Source organism: Bufo bufo, chromosome 1 (assembly GCF_905171765.1).
Source record: "Bufo bufo chromosome 1, aBufBuf1.1, whole genome shotgun sequence".
Lineage (NCBI taxonomy): Eukaryota > Metazoa > Chordata > Amphibia > Anura > Bufonidae > Bufo > Bufo bufo.
Window position 1 is genome coordinate 567,757,972 of NC_053389.1, and position 16,642 is coordinate 567,774,613.

The following is a 16,642-nucleotide window of genomic DNA, read 5'->3' on the forward strand; positions in this document are numbered from 1 at the left end:
CCAGTCAAATTGCAGAGGTCCTGAAAAAGAAGGGCCAACACTGCAAATACTGACTCCTTGCATAAATGTCATGTAATTGTCGATAAAAGCCTTTGAAACGTATGAAGTGCGTGTAATTATATTTCACTACATCACAGAAACAACTGAAACAAAGATCTAAAAGCAGTTTAGCAGCAAACTTTGTGAAAACTATTTGTGTCATTCTCAAAACTTTTGGCCACGACTGTATATATCTATGAAGAAATCCTTATATAACTGCACAAGTCATTGTGGAATTTTCTGCTCAGATGAATTATCTGCTTAGAATTTCTGACATTTACATTTTCATCAAAAGACGAAATGTGGCATGGAGACTCTGATCTTACTGAGAATAATATAGCTGTAAGGCTGCAAGTGGAGCAGATAATCACTATTTGAGCAATAAAAAGGCAGACATATAAGTTGTCTATCATTTCAGGAAGGAGATTGTCATATTTTGGAGCAAAACCTAAGGCATGCCCATTAACGCAGTTCCAGCAGAATACACCTCTAGTGGTCAGTGTCAGCTCATAAGGTTACAGGAGGTAAAGAGCTAATGCCCTGATAACCGAAGAGTAAGATTTCTATCATTTCTTATCTACAGCTAGACATTATGACTTTTTATTATATAATATAAGCACACTTAAAGTCATATATCGTAACTAAGCATTCATCTTATTCAGAACATAGCAAACTATCTGTTGAATTCATGTCTAGCTAGGATCACAAGTGACCGTGCATCAATTTTCAGGAACCAAAGTAGCAGTATGTTTTTTATATTTCAGTAACCTATGTGAATATGAAAACTACACTGTGTGCACAATTATTAGGTGAGTGTTTTGACCGTATCATTATTTTTATGCATATTTTCCAACTCCAGGCTGTATAAACTTGAATGCTTATTAGATTAAAGCATAACAGGTAATGTGTATTTGTGTAGTGAGGGAGGGAGTGACCTAAGGAGATCAAGACCCTATATCAAGGAGTGCATAATTATTAGACAGCTTGTTTTTGTCTGGCAAAATGGGTCAAAAAAGAGATTTAACTGACTCTGAAATATAGATTTGAGAAGAATCAAACATGAAGCAACCAGGAACCTATTATCCTTCAGTGCTGTCATATTCCGGAACTGCAACCTCCCTGGAGTACCCGGAAGTACAAGGTGTTCAGTGGTGTTCAGAGATGACCAAGGTAAAGTCGGAAACCCAACCACCATGTAACAACGGCTGCTGTGCGCCGCTGTTCCCCTGCTTACCACCACGGTCCCTGGCACCGTGCTCAGTGGTGATCTGTGGCCAGAGCATCCCATTCACCGCTGCAGCTCTGGACTCTGTTTGTGTAGGTGCTGTGGTTCTGAGGATCCTCTCCACAGTTTCATCTCAGCCCTGGCCACAGCATGCTTGCTGCTCATTTTTTGCAGCACTTCCTTAAGGGCTGGTGCGCGTCACTTCCTGGGTTTTATGGGTTAGGCCATGTGACCTCGCTGACCTATCCTAGCCCTCCTGCGCATATATAAGTGGCTCAGCCCCCTTCCCAGATGCCTCAGTGTGAAGGCCCTTGTGCTCTGCTTAGGTTCCTGATAACCACTTGTGTTCCTGTGTTCCTGACTCGTACCTGTGTTCCTGGATTCTGTTACTCGTCTGATCCCTGCCAGCTTGCCTTGACTCTCCTGTGGCCGACCTGGATTGCCTGACCTGTACCGCCGGCCCTGACTTTTTGCCTGTCTGACTACACCTCTGCCTCATCCTTCGATCCTGCACTGTTGCTCCTGGTAACGACTCCGCCTGCCTGACTATGCCTGTACTTCTGGTACCTTTCTCAGGTACCTCCTGGTCCGCCTGGAACAGCTGCCTCGTGTACCTATCCTCCTCAAGAGGTAGCAACCTGGTGTTCCTCTCGGGAAAGTCTATCCCCACCATCAGGGGTATTGTGAAGAATCGAGGGGTTCACTTAGACAATGCCCTTAGAGGAGGTAGGACACGTGGCACAGTGGGTTCACACCCGCTGGTTCGTGACACACCACTGTTCAAGACACATAAGTTGAAACATCATAGATCCGTACACTTCATTTTAATGCTGTATGGAGACCTGTAATATGTGGTTTCACATCTGTGTTACCTAGAAAAGCATCGGCCAAGCTGACAGACTGAGATGACAGCGCTGTGCGGAATCCTTTGCTGTCTGATGGAATGATGGTGGACTGACAAACAAAGGTCTTCACATAATTAGACACATCATCTGCTTCTGCTTCCATCTCTTTTGTCGTGACGTCAGTAATGTTGTCAGTACACACTGCCATCTTTTTCCCCTAAGATAAAGATAGATTTACCATAAATTTAATTTCTTTCACCAACTTATTTTATGAATCTACTGCTTCTACTACTTCAGTTTAGAATGCAAACCAAATATCACAGAGCAAGGCATGTCAACTGGTTTTATTTAAAGCAATGTTAGTATGCATTTTCTTACGACTGATTTATATACTATTGCTCAGTACTTTATGTCAGTGTATCCTCTGAGCTAATTAAAACATTTTCTTTCTATTAACCCTCAGATGTTTTTGGAACAGTACTGCAGTAAAAAACAAGGTCTAGTGATATGCATTCACTTTAGGAGATGAGAACAACCCTCTAAAGACACCAGCTTTTTTAGAATGCATACAGTCACAACTTTAAAAGGAACCTTTCCTGCTTGCAGCAAATACAGTCAGCCACACTGAAATCTGCCATCTGCTAAAGTAAAGTCGCTTCCGAAAACTTACAGTTTCCTACCGGCAGTCCAAGCTGGAGAAGAAGCACCCACTGCCAGAAAAGAACCTGGCTTATTAATGAATTCCCTCTCTCCTCGCCCACCCACTGATCACTGCAAGTTCTCTCTGTGGTTTTCTTCCTAGGAGGAAATTATCAATCACTGGCGGAAGGCGGGGAGACAGGGAGCTCATGAATAAGCTGGACTCTTCTTTGGCATGTGCTGCCAATATTAAAGAGGACCTGTCACCACTCCTGACATGCCTGTTTTAATAGCTCCATGCATTCCCCATGTAATAACCATTCTGGAGCATCTATTCTTATAGCTCTATGTTGGGCCATTCCTTTATTATTTCTACTAGAAGTTAGGAATGAAATGCTAGCAGTCTGCAGTAAGGGTACAGAGGGGTGGTAACCAGTTGGGGGGGGTGTACCTACCCAGCCTAAACATGTCAGCACTGATTGGATAGAGTCAGTATGTACAGTTACACCCCCCCCCCCCCCAAACTGGTTACCTCCCCTCTGTACCCTTACTGCAGACTGCTAGCGAATTATTCATAACTTCTAGTAGATATAATAGAGGAATGACACAACATAGAGCCATAAGAATAGAGGCTCCAGAATTATTATTACATGGGGAGTGCATGTAGCTATTAAAACAGGCATGTCAGGAGCGGTGACAGGTCCTCCTTAAACATCAATGACTTTGCTTTAGCAAATAAGTGACAGACGGCTGATTTCAGCATGTATAATGTTACTTTATACTGCCCCTCACCACCGGAACGCCTGATCTACATACATCAGGGATAGATATCCTTTTTCCAGACTCTTCCAAAAGGGCAAGTTCATTATTACTATGTCTGCTTGACAAAGAACATTACAACTTCTGAAATGTCACAATTTGATTCTCATTGGGCGCTGAGGAATCAATAACGGGCCTATGAGTGCTATCTCTCATTAAAGGGGTGTTCCCACCATTAAATGTTATTTTAATATAATTTAGCATGAAAAACTAGTTTTTTTTGTTATTTATTTTCTGTAACAAAACTCCTCCAGTTGTTAGACATTGTCTTCAATTCTACATTTCATCATAATAATGCCCCCTTTGTGTTTGTATCTAATAGGTCCAGCCAAGAGGACCTCTGGCCCGCCCCCGTTATAGTGAATGGGGCCAGAGCAGACTTCTACCAGCACGGTGGACTTGCGGTAGCACGGATCCGGCAGGTTGTTCCCCCGCCGGAAAAGGCTACCGCAAGTGTGAAAGTAGCCTAATGTAATTTATAGTGTAATAAAATGTAATGATGCAGAATAACGAATGAAACATAAAGATGTGAGGGCTGAACTCCTCAGTTCAGTCATAGAGACAGTAAACCGCAGTCACATTAACCTGATTCTCTCACATGTAGTCTTCTGATACCTATTGGGATATTGCGGAATATGCATTTTATCCTTTCTATCTTGCACACATGACAACACCCCACCTTCTCTTATAAAGCCTGGGAACTTACTTCATTTCCACACAAACTTATGTTAAAAACATGAAAGTATTTTGTTCCTTTGGAAGTAAAGCTGGGTCCGTTAATGAGAGTTCCCACGCTGCTGAGATTGTGAAAGTCGTACGTCAAGCTCTGGTTTTCATGCATATAGGAGAAGCTGCAGTTACTGTAACAGGCTGAGTGATCCTGAAAATTAAAATATCGATTTTTTGGTTAGCTAGCCATGTTTATAATTCTCCATCAAGAAGATCCATAGCAAGCTACTTTTCAAGCAGTGAGCAAAATGTTTATTGGGTTAAATTAGGTGACAGAAAGACATATTAATACAAATTCTAATCCTTCCAGCATGTGGTAATGAAATCCAGATAATATATGATGACGTTTCTATCTAACATTTGCGAGTCATATCCTGTATGTGGGAAGATAAGCATGTGTGGCAGCTGGCGCTCTAGAGTGCTGGAGGAATAAGCGCTAAAGGAATCGGTCTGTGGGACTATAAGCTCTGGAGGAATCAGCATGGAACCCTTGTAGGCAGCACCTTCACAGTTTGGTGTGCGGTTCCACCTGTCCTTGAGACCATGTTATTCCAGTATATAAAGTTAATCTATTAATTACAGGGCAAATTATGAAAACGATGTAACTATGCTAACATGCTGTGACTAATATGTGCATGCCGGCATTTATTTGTGGCGGTGGAGCCTCTGCATAAGGGAGAGAGCACTGTGCGGGGTGGAGAGAATGATGACCTTTCCATCCTCCCAGTTGCTGCACTCCTCCGCTGGGAAGGACAGTCCAGCCAGAAGTGGAGACACCAGCAGATTCACAGACAGCAGAGGAGCGCAGCTGCTGAGAGAATGGAAAGACCAATATTCTCTTCTTCCCGCACAGCGCTCTGTTCTCCAGAGGTTCCGCTGACACCAATGCATGCCAGTAGGCACAGCATGCTGACCCCAAAGACACAATACACCATAATAATGCTGGAACACCAATGATTAAGTGAGACACAATGCAGGCATGAGAAGACAGGGCTAGACAAGAGGTCTTGCCCTGTCAATCATAAGGGAGGGAGAGTACACAGAGCATGGGGCATAGCAGTACAGTGGCATAAATATAAAATTAATATATCTCAACAGCAGTTGATCATATAGCCAAAAGACAGGTCGCATTTTACTCTGCATGATCAACCCTAACATGCAATATGCCTGGTTTAATAGGGTTGATCATGATGACCGAAGCTCTTGAACATGACTGCAGGATCAGCCCAGTGGCGTGCTAAGTGGGGGGCGGTTCGCCCCGGGTCCCACTCTCAGGGGGTGCTAGAGTCCAGAAGCAATGAGCACTTCCAACGATACAGATGGAAGCGCTCATTGCTGGAGCGCAGGGAGCTACGGTCCTGTCACACATTGCCCGCTCAGCTCCCCGCGCTCCTCCCTTCCTTCAGGCTGGCGGCGCTCTGAATGGCGAAGCAGGAAGACTACTCCCTGCTCCACCATTCAGCCTGCAGGCACAGATCGCGCTGCTGGCCTGTGTGGGCGGAGCCTGCCGCCTGGAAATCTGCATAAGATTCGCCCACACAGTGCTGGAGAGCGATATAGGACTGTGAGCTTTAGGAACAGGACAAGGTGAGTAGTTACTGAGTTTTTTTGTTTGTTCGTTTTTTGTTTTGTTTTTTTAACACAGAGGGGGCACAATGGGCATGTCTACTCTGGAGGGGGCACAATGGACATTTCTACTCTGTAGGGGGCACAATGGGCATTTCTACTCTGGAGGGGGCACAATGGCCATTTCTACTCTGGAAGGGGGACAATGAGCATTTCTACTCTGGAAGGGGGACAATAGGCATATCTATTCTGGAGGGAGCACAATGGGCATTTCTACTCTGGAGGGGGCACAATGGGCATTTCTACTCTAGAGGGGGCGCAATGGGCATTTCTACTCTGGAGGGGGCACAATGGGCATTTCTACTCTGGAGGGGGCACAATGGGCATTTCTACTCTGGAGGGGGCACTATGGGCATTTCTACCCTGGAGGGGGCACAAAGGGCATTGCTAATGTGAAGGGGGCATAATGGGCATTTCTACTATGGAGGGGGCACAATGGGAATTTCTACTCTGGAGGGGACACAATGGATATTTCTACTATGGAGGGGGCACAATGGGCATTTCTACTCTGGAGGGGGCTCAATGGACATTTCTACTCTGGAGGGGGCACAGAGGGCATTTCTACTCTGGAGGGGCAAAGAGGGCATTGCTAATGTGAAGGAGGCACAGTGCACACAGGGCATTACTACTATAAAGGGGGCCCAGAGGGCATTATTACTGTGAAGGGGGCACAATTGGCATTACTAGCACAGAGGGCATTACTACTATTAAGGGGGCACAATGGGGATTTCTACTATGGAGGGGGAACAGAGGGTATTATTACTGTGAAGGGGGAACAATGGGCATTACTATTATTAAGGGGGCACAATGGGCATTATTACTGTGAAGGGGGTACAATGGGCATTACTACTATTAAGGGGGCACAATGGGCATTATTACTATTAAGGGGGCACAATGGTCACTATTACTGTGAAGGGGTACAATGGTATTACTATTATTAAGGTGCATTATTACTGTGAATGAGGCACAATGGGGATTATTACTATGAAAGGTGCACAATGGGGATTATTACTGTGAAGGGGGCACAATGGGGATTTATACTGTGAAGGGGGCACAATGGGCATTATTACTGTGAAGGGGGCACAATGGGGATTATTACTATGAAGGGGGCACAATGGGGATTATTACTATGAAGGGGGCACAATGGGGATTATTACTGTGAATGGGGCACAATGGGGATGATTACTGTGAAGGGGGCACAAAAAGGGCATTACAACTGTGAAGGGGCACAGATAGGGCATAACTACTTTTAAGGGGGCACAATAAATGCATAAGTACTTTAAGGGGGCACAATGTGGGCATAACTACTATTAGGAGGCACACTTCTGTACAAAACTACTGTGAAAGTTGTACAATGAGGGCAATACTACTGTGAGGGGGTACGATTGGGGGGGGGGGGGCGGGTGCCAGAGAAAGGACCTGCCCCAGGTGCCAAACAACCTAGGCACGCCATTGGATCAGCCTACAGAGAGTTTGCTTGCAGTTCATTACCATGGAAGAACACACAGTAGGCACACCTAGAATATTTTCTAAAATAATTTGTTATGGGGAAGAACATCATTTTCAGAAGCAGAGCCTCACATGTAACTAATTTCTTCCTTCTGTGTTCTTAGCATCTGTTCTAAGTCAAGTGCTTTACAATGTCAGTATTTTCCAACACTGTATGTCAGTATAATGTCAATATTTGCCAACCTGTAACCTCCACTAATTTCACCATACCCTTAAAGGCTATGTACACCTTCTGAAGAAATTTTTGTTTATGATTGCATTTTTGTCAATTTCGGCTAAAACTCATTTATTCATTTGGCCTTTCTGTCACAAAAGGCTAACAGTTTTTCTAACTGTATGACTAGTACTTAAATAAACGTTGTCTCTAAACTACTTAGCGGTCATAAACACATAGTTAAGCCACATTCTTATCAGTAAGATAAGAACTGAGCTATAATGAGTGTTTATAAGGGCAGAGAGCAGAGATAAGGAGTCCATCTGCTCCCCAAATGACGGAAAAGATAGAAAATCCAGAGGCTGCTACTAGAGCATCTAAGCTCTGCACAGAAAAAAGAGCTCCATATTTTTTAATAAAGACCAATTGAAAAAATGACTTTTTTTTTTAGCTCAAAATAAGTACAAGTACAATAATAAAAGAAAATTGCCCCCAAAGGTGTACATAGAGTTTAATGCCAGTAGACGGTAATGCTTTTCAGAACTTTTAGTGTCTGACAACAGAAAATTGTCTTCACAAAATAAATATACAGTAAATCCAATAAAATAATTACCTTATTGCTTCTGCTTGCAGGACCACATGGGATGCACGCCTCTTTTCCATTGACTTGATGAGGGGATAAGTATGTGTTAGGTGGACATTCCTTACATGAGCTGCTCTCCTTCTCAATATAGTGACCAGCAGGACAAGGAACACAGGAAGATCCAAACTGCGGAGACCCCATGGCGCAGACATGGCAGCTCGACGAGACTCCATCCATAACATTGGTGGCAGTTATTGAATAGATCTTTACAACATCGTTTACATAAAGTCGGCTCTGAAAGAAAGCAGAGGTTCAGCACAAAGATATTGTTCCGCTTCCCCTAGTATGTGTATAAATCAGAATACAGTAATGTAATCCCCCGCCCTTTGTTTCACTGCAATATTACCAATTTGCATACATTAAAACGTGATCAATGACCTTTCAAGTGCACGGAGACAATCTTATTAAGAGTTTATTATGGCTTTGCCTGCACAAACAAGCAGAAAAAACTATTCTCATTACTTCTAAAGATAACAGAGCAAATTAAAATCGCACAATGCAACACATGTATGTAGGCGTTTATAAGATAGCTTATTACAAAGATTTGTCTTTGCTACTGAGAATGAATACATTTACAATGTGTGGATCTCGGGGAATTAAAGAGTCATTTTCTATCATTTCTGTGCAAAAAGAAAAGAGTAAATCAATTTGCAATCATTGCATTAAACGGTTTCTATTTATATTAGCAGATGACCAATGTAAAGCGTTTACTGCTAATATATGACACTTCTGCAGATACATAATGAACACAGTTAGACCATCGGTGGAACATTGTAAAATTATTTGTGTTATCATTTTTTGCTCCAAATGCAGACTGTGGCTGCATAGCAGGATCTTGGTGTGTGCGCTTACACACATCCATATATGCTGCTATATGGGCACAATAGATTAAAGGGGTCGTCTCACTTCGGCAAATGGCTTTTATCATGTAGAGAAAGTTAATACAAGGCACTTACTAATGTATTGTGATTCTCCATATTGCTTCCTGTGCTGGCTGGATTCATTTTTCCATGACATTATACACTGCTCGTTTCCATGGTTACACCCACCCTGCAATCCATCAGTGGTGGTCGTGCTTGCACATTATAGGAAAAAGCATTGACTTCTCTGGTGGCCGGGACCATGGAAGCTGGTGCTTTTTCCTATAGTGTGCAAGCACGGCCACTGTTGATGGATTGCAGGGTGGTCGTAACCATGGAAATTACAGTGTATAATATAATGGAAAAATGAATCCAGCCAGGAAAGGAGGCCATATGGACAATAACAATACATTAGTAAGAGCCATGTGTTAACTTCCTGTACATAATAAATGCCATTTGCTGAAGCGAGACAACCCCTTTAATCTCTAAGTTCTAAATGAATGATTTATGTTCAATTTTCTAAATATAAAAAAACATTGATATTCACCACTGATTTATCTTTTTTTAGTCACAAAGGAACTTATTTTCACATTAGTTTATTTTTTTTCTACACTGTTATAGTATAGACATTTTGGGACACAATTTTGTCATTCTCAAATTTTCTGCACAGTGAATATCAATGTTCCCCTCCCTAAAAGTAATAGCTGGTATTATTTTTTATGATTTTTTTCTGAAATACTGAGCAATTTACCGCCCCAACTAAGGGTCATAGGGACATATCAGAAATGTTTATCGGCGGGGGTCCTAGCTTTGAGACCCCGACTGATCACTAGAATGAGGGGTCAGAAGCACTCAGCAGAGCGCAGCTTCTCCTCACTGCTGAGCACAAGACTGTAGACAAACTCAATAGACTTATCAAAAATTGAAATAAAAAGTGCAGCTACTCTTTAAAGAGGACCTTTCACCGATCCTGACATTGTGAACTAAGTATATAGACATGTAGAGCGGCGCCCAGGGATCTCACTGCACTTACTATTATCCCTGGGCGCCGCTCCGTTCTCCCATTATGTCCTCCGGTATGTTCGGGGTCTTGGTTATAGTAGGCGGAGACTTAGGGGACTTGGTTATAGTAGGCGGGTTCTGCTGGGCGTCTCCTTCTCCTAGGCTGTAGCGCTGGCCAATCGCAGCGCAGAGCTCACAGCCTGGGAGGTTTTTTTCTCCCAGGCTGTGAGCTCTGCGACGCGATTGGCCAGCGCTACAGCCTAGGAGAAGGAGACGCCCAGCAGAACCCGCCTACTATAACCAAGTCCCCGAACATACCGGAGGACATAACAGGAGAACAGAGCGGCGCCCAGGGATAATAGTAAGTGCAGTGAGATCCCTGGGCGCCGCTCTACATGTCTGTATACTTTGTTCACAATGTCAGGATCGGTGAAAGGTCCTTTTTTAAGTGACCCAGCTACTTTGCTAAAATCTTGTACTGAACAGCTCCAGTGCCGGAGCTGTATACAGAGGGCATGAGGACCTGGCTCTCCCCGCTGTTAATTCACATAAGCAAAGCCAGGGGAAAGCAGAGCTGTCCAGTATAAGCTTTTGGCAAAATGGCTGGGTGAATTAAAGAAAGTGACCTAACGTTTTGCAAATAGCTCCATCCCTAGTTTATTCTGCCCTTGGTTAGGACAGTATAGAACTGGGGATAGATTCTCTTTAAAGAGTAACTCTCATTTAAAAAATCTTTTGACGTGTTTTTTAAAGAGACTTTCTATGAGCCCATTAAAATACAGAATCATTTCCCATAAAACTATAAATCAATCTGCTCAGCTCCATATAACATGCTGCCTGCAGATTGTACTGCATTTCCATGGTAACAGGTTTCCTCTAAGGTTTTAACAAATTTGTTATTTCTTTCATACTTTTACAATGATCAGTGATTTGTGTGTTTTAGAAGGTAGACCATGAAGCAGAAGCAATGTCAGTGATGGTAAATGGCTATTTGGGATGGGGAGAATTTGGGATAAAAACCTCCTCACTGTGGTCTTACCCCTTCCTTGGCGCTCCTGTTCTGGCTGTTTAGATTGTCTACACCCTGCTGTACATTACACGGGAAATGTTCACCTTTCACAGACAGATGGCAGACAAAAGTCAGTGCACTCAGAGAAAGGCTACTTTCACACTTGCGTTAGGAGCGGATCCGTCTGGTGTCTGTACAGACGGATCCGCTCCTATAATGCAAACGCTTGCATCCGTTCAGAACGGATCCGTCTGCATAACTGTTTATTTCAGATCGGAAAACTCAGATCCGACAGTATATTCTAAACACAGAAGCGTTCCCATGGTGATGGGGGACGCTTCAAGTTAGAATATACTAAAAGAACTGTGTACATGACTGCCCCCTGCTGCCTGGCAGCACCCGATCTCATACAGGGGGCTGTGATCCGCACAATTATTGTGCGAATAATAGCCCCCTGTAAGAGATCAGGTGCTCCCAGGCAGGAGGGGGCAGACCCCCTCCCTCCCCTGTATTAAATGTGACCAGTGCGGCCCCCCTCCCTCCCCAGTATTAAATGTGACCAGTCCGGCCTCCCTCCCTCTATATTCATTGGTGGCCAGTGCGGCCCCCCCTCCCTCCCCAGTATTAAATGTGACCAGTGCGGCCCCCCTCCCTCTATATTCATTGGTGGCCAGTGCGGATTCCCAGTTTTAAATGTGACCAGTGCGGCCTCCCCTCTCCCCCCCCCCTATATAAAATCAACCCCCCCCCCCATCATTGGTGGCAGCGGAGAGTTCCGATCGATGTCCCAGTTTAATAGCTGGGGCTCAGATCGGTTACCATGGCAGCCAAGACGCTATTGCAGTCTTGGTTGCCATGGTTACTTAGCAATAAATAGAAGCATTATACTTACCTGCGAGCTGCGATGTCTGTGACCGTCCGGGAGCTCCTCCTACTGGTAAGTGTCAGGTCTGTGCGATAGGCAATGCGCCGCACAGACCTTTCACTTACCAGTAGGAGGAGCTCCCGGACGGTCACAGACATCGCAGCTCGCAGGTAAGTATAATGCTTCTATTTATTGCTAAGTAACCATGGCAGCCAAGACTGCAATAGCGTCTTGGCTGCCATGGTAACCGATCGGAGGCCCAGCGATTTAAACTGGGACTCCGATCGGTACTCTCCGCTGCCACCAATGATGGGGGGGGGGATTTTAATTAGGTGGGGGGGGCGAGAGGGGAGGCCGCACTGGTCACATTTAATACTGGGAATCCGCACTGGCCACCAATGAATATAGAGGGAGGGGGGCCGCACTGGTCACATTTAATACTGGGGAGGGAGGGAGGGGGGCCGCACTGGCCACCAATGAATATAGAGGGAGGGTGGCCGCACTGGTCACATTTAATACTGGGGAGGGAGGGGGGGCCGCACTGGCCACCAATAAATATAGAGGGAGGGGGGCCGCACTGGTCACATTTAATACTGGGGAGGGAGGGGGGGCCGCACTGACCACCAATGAGTTAAATACAGGAGGGGGGGGGAGTCTGCAGGGGGCAGTCATGTACACAGTTCTCAGTATTCTAACTTGAAGCGTCCCTATCACCATGGGAACGCCTCTGTGTTAGAATATACTGTCGGATCTGAGTTTCACGATTGTGATGGGGACGCTTCAAGTTAAAATATACCATCGGATTGGAGAAAACTCCGATCTGATGGTATATTAATAGGGACTCCTGACTTTACATTGAAAGTCAATGGGGGACGGATCCGTTTGAAATTGCACAATATTGTGTCAACGTCAAACGGATCCGTCCCCATTGACTTGCATTGTAAGTCTGGACGGATGCGTTTGGCTCCGCACGGCCAGGCGGACACGAAAACGCTGCAAGCTGCGTTCGGGTGTCCGCCTGCTGAGCGGAGCGGAGGTCAAACGGTGCCAAACTGATGCATTCTGAGCGGATCCGCATCCACTCAGAATGCATTGGGGCAGTACGGATCCGTTCGGGGCCGCTTGTGAGAGCCTTCAAACGGAACTCACAAGCGGAACCCCGAACGCAAGTGTGAAAGTAGCCAAAGAAAGAGATCTACAGCTCCAGCATCTCCACAAAATTATAGTGCCAGAAGAAGTAATGTCCTGCTGTGACCACCCCTGGGCTATTAACCATGAAAACCATCAGAGAAGACATGTGTGCTTTTGTGTTTCAATGTATTTTGTACGTGTGTGTATGTTTGTGTACGTATGTGCATGCAATGCAAGTGTGTCCCTATTCATGACCCTCTCCCTTTGCAAAATTTGACCAAACAGTACATCATAATACAATAATCAGGAAACTTGGAAGATCTCAACCCTTCATGTATGGCTATAAGGTGTTCCAACAAAGTATTAAAGGGGTTGTCCAGCCCCCAATATTGATGACTTATCCTCAAGATAGGTCATCAATACTTGATCCTCGGGGGTCTGACACCCAGCACCCCCATGATCAGCTGTTTGAAGAGGAGGAGGCTTCCTCTTCATTACACTGCACTTTGTCTCGGAAGTGCGGTGTAATGCAGGCGCCCGCTCCATTCAAGTGAATGGAGCGAGTGCCTGCAATTACACTACGCCACTGCTCCACTGGAGACGACACGTAGTATAATGACAAGGAAGCGGTGCTCGCTGATCGGCGGGGGTCCCGGGTGTCGGACTGCTGCTGATCAGATATTGATGACCTATCCTATATTAGGGGCTGGACAACCCCTTTAAGTAGGTGCTCATCAACTGGTCACTGTATAAAACTTACATCTTGAGCTTGATTGGTCCTCTGAAACGCCCAGGTAAACATGTACGTTGCGTTCTTAGATACAATGTGAGTGTAGGACTGCTTTTCTCTGTTTCCTCCCCATGACTCCACCACACTAGTAGTCTTTCTGTTAATATCCTGTAGGGGTAAAAGATTACCATTAATAAGACTGAGAAATCAAAAAATTGTTTAGCTTGTTAGGTTTACTTAAACCAGCTACTAAAATGTGACGTAATACAGAAAGGCTGCACATACATATAGGTCAATCTAAACATGGTAAATGGTAGGTACATGGGAAAACTGGCTGCGGTTTAGTTATGTACTAGAAAAGAGACATCAAGTGTGCCATATCTACATGTAGTTTGTCCCCCAATTTTTTGACCACTCACTTTTTCTCACTTTTACATTGGCTAAAAGATTTTATAGACATAAAAACTTAGGGTTGAAATGTACTAATTATGAAGAAGGGTTACATCAGACACAGCTATTTCCTGTCTTGGCCATGACTTCTGTCTAATACTAGCAACGAAAAGGTAGGTCACAGCACTGATATATTTATGTGGTCTCATAGAAGGAGAAATTGAAAGGCAAGAAAATCACCATATCCTGGTTAACATGACAGGGCAAAATGGACTGATCAGTGAAAGTGTATTCTACAAACCAGGTTTCGTAAATTATTGTGGTGATTCAAGTTGAAATACTTTTCCAAAATTATTTTATGAGGAGAAAGAAAACTTTAGATTTAGGGGAACATTTATTAACACTGGCGTTTTAGACGCTGGTCTTAATAAACCCTATACCCGGCTGTGGATCCGCTGGAGTTATGACGAGCCGCCGGCCTTTTCATAACTTCTGCACATCCACCGCCGCTTCCAAATGTAAGAAACCTGCCTTGCTGTCTTACATTTAGACTATTTTCCACGCCAGTCCCCTTCCCTGCCCACTTTTTTAAGACCTGGCGTGAGCAGGAAGAAGTCGTAGATTGCAATGCAAAGGACCTTTGCGCCACAATCTGCACCAGAAATAGACCTAATTTAGGCATATTTTTGTTTCATGAATTACCCCCTTAGGGTATGTCCACATGGGGCGTAAACTCTGTGGAGTAGGCATAGTAGGTTTAAAATGCAGCATATCTGAGTTTTACAGTACCCACAATGTGGAGGAGCTTTAAAAAAATCTCACCTTCATGCTGCAGAAAACAAATCTGGAGAAAAAAAGTGGCCCAGCAGTGCGGTCTGCAGCATGTCGATTTATGCTTTTTATTTACACACAGGGTAAAATCTGCATAAAAATGTGCAGTCTTTGTGTGGTCCCATCATTGAAGTTAACCCTTAACCTTTGGATCCACTTGTAAGGGAGCCTCTCAGCAGTTTTGACCTTGTGTAGGAGGGGCCTGGTTGAAGTGATCACTACTAGGAGATCTCTGGAGCAGAGCAGGGGTTGTAAAGGAGATCTCAGAGCAGAGTAGGGGTTGTGAAGGAGATCTCAGAGCAGAGCAGCGGTTGTAAAGGAGATCTCAGAGCAGAGCAGGAGTTGTGAAGGAGATCTCTAGAGCAGAGAAGGGGTTGTGAAGGAGATCTCTAGAGCAGAGAAGGGGTTGTGAAGGAGATCTCAGAGCAGAGAAGGGGTTGTGAAGAAGATCTCAGAGCAGAGCAGCGGTTGTGAAGGAGATCTCAGAGCAGAGAAGGGGTTGTGAAGGAGATCTCAGAGCAGAGAAGGGGTTGTGAAGAAGATCTCAGAGCAGAGCAGCGGTTGTGAAGAAGATCTCAGAGCAGAGCAGCGGTTGTGAAGGAGATCTCAGAGCAGAGTAGGGGTTATGAAGGAGATCTCTGGAGCAGAGAAGGGGTTGTGAAGGAGATCTCAGAGCAGAGTAGGGGTTGTGAAGGAGATTTCTGGAGCAGAGAAGGGGTTGTGAAGGAGATCTCAGAGCAGAGTAGGGGTTGTGAAGGAGATCTCAGAGCAGAGTAGGGGTTGTGAAGGAAATCTCAGAGCAGAGAAGGGGTTGTGAAGAAGATCTCAGAGCAGAGTAGGGGTTGTGAAAGAGATCTCAGAGCAGAGAAGGGGTTGTGAAGAAGATCTCAGAGCAGAGCAGCGGTTGTAAAGGAGATCTCAGAGCAGAGTAGGGGTTGTGAAGGAGATCTCAAAGCAGAGCAGCGGTTGTGAAGGAGATCTTAGAGCAGAGCAGCGGTTGTGAAGGAGATCTCAGAGCAGAGTAGGGGTTGTGAAGGAGATCTCTAGAGCAGAGCAGGGGTTGTGAAGGAGCGCTCTAGAGCAGAGCAGGCAAGGGGCGTAGCTAAAGGCTCATGGGCCCTGGTGCAAGATTTCAGCTTGTGCCCCCCTTCCCTCAGTGCTTTGTGACCAGGGAGGCAAACATTGAAAAATTGAAACTGCACACCCCAACCCCCCTTATGCCAAATCCTTGACCTAACCCCTTCCTTGCAGCCAGAGGTGTAACTTGACCAGCATGCACTTTCCATAATACCAGTGTCTTCTTATGTGGCACAAGGGTCTTTGGGCCCCCTCAGGCTCCTGGGCCCGGTAGCGACTGCTACCTCTGCACCCCCTATAGCTACGCCCCTGAGAGCAGGAGTTGTAAAGGAGATCTCTAGAGCAGAGCAGGGGTTGTGAAGGAGCGCTCTAGAGCAGAGCAGGGGTTGTAAAGGAGATCTCAGAGCAGAGTAGGGGTTGTGATAAATCTCAGAGCAGAGTAGGGGTTGTGATAAATCTCAGAGCAGAGCAGCAGTTGTGAAGGAGATCTCTAGAGCAGAGCAGGGGTTCTGAAGGAGA

At 45.1% G+C, this 16,642-nt stretch overlaps 1 protein-coding gene across 1 annotated transcript in view; it reads right to left on the reverse strand.

Moving 5' to 3' along the window:
* Positions 1 to 16,642, reverse strand: part of ELAPOR2 (endosome-lysosome associated apoptosis and autophagy regulator family member 2) — a 115,570-nt gene that overhangs the window by 18,401 nt on the left and 80,527 nt on the right. The window contains exons 13-16 of the mRNA XM_040413134.1: positions 13,856 to 13,993; positions 8,199 to 8,462; positions 4,274 to 4,447; positions 2,137 to 2,326 (exon numbers count right to left, since the gene is read on the reverse strand). Coding sequence (XP_040269068.1) covers positions 2,137 to 2,326; positions 4,274 to 4,447; positions 8,199 to 8,462; positions 13,856 to 13,993 — 766 coding nt within the window. The remainder of the gene's footprint in view (positions 1 to 2,136; positions 2,327 to 4,273; positions 4,448 to 8,198; positions 8,463 to 13,855; positions 13,994 to 16,642) is intronic.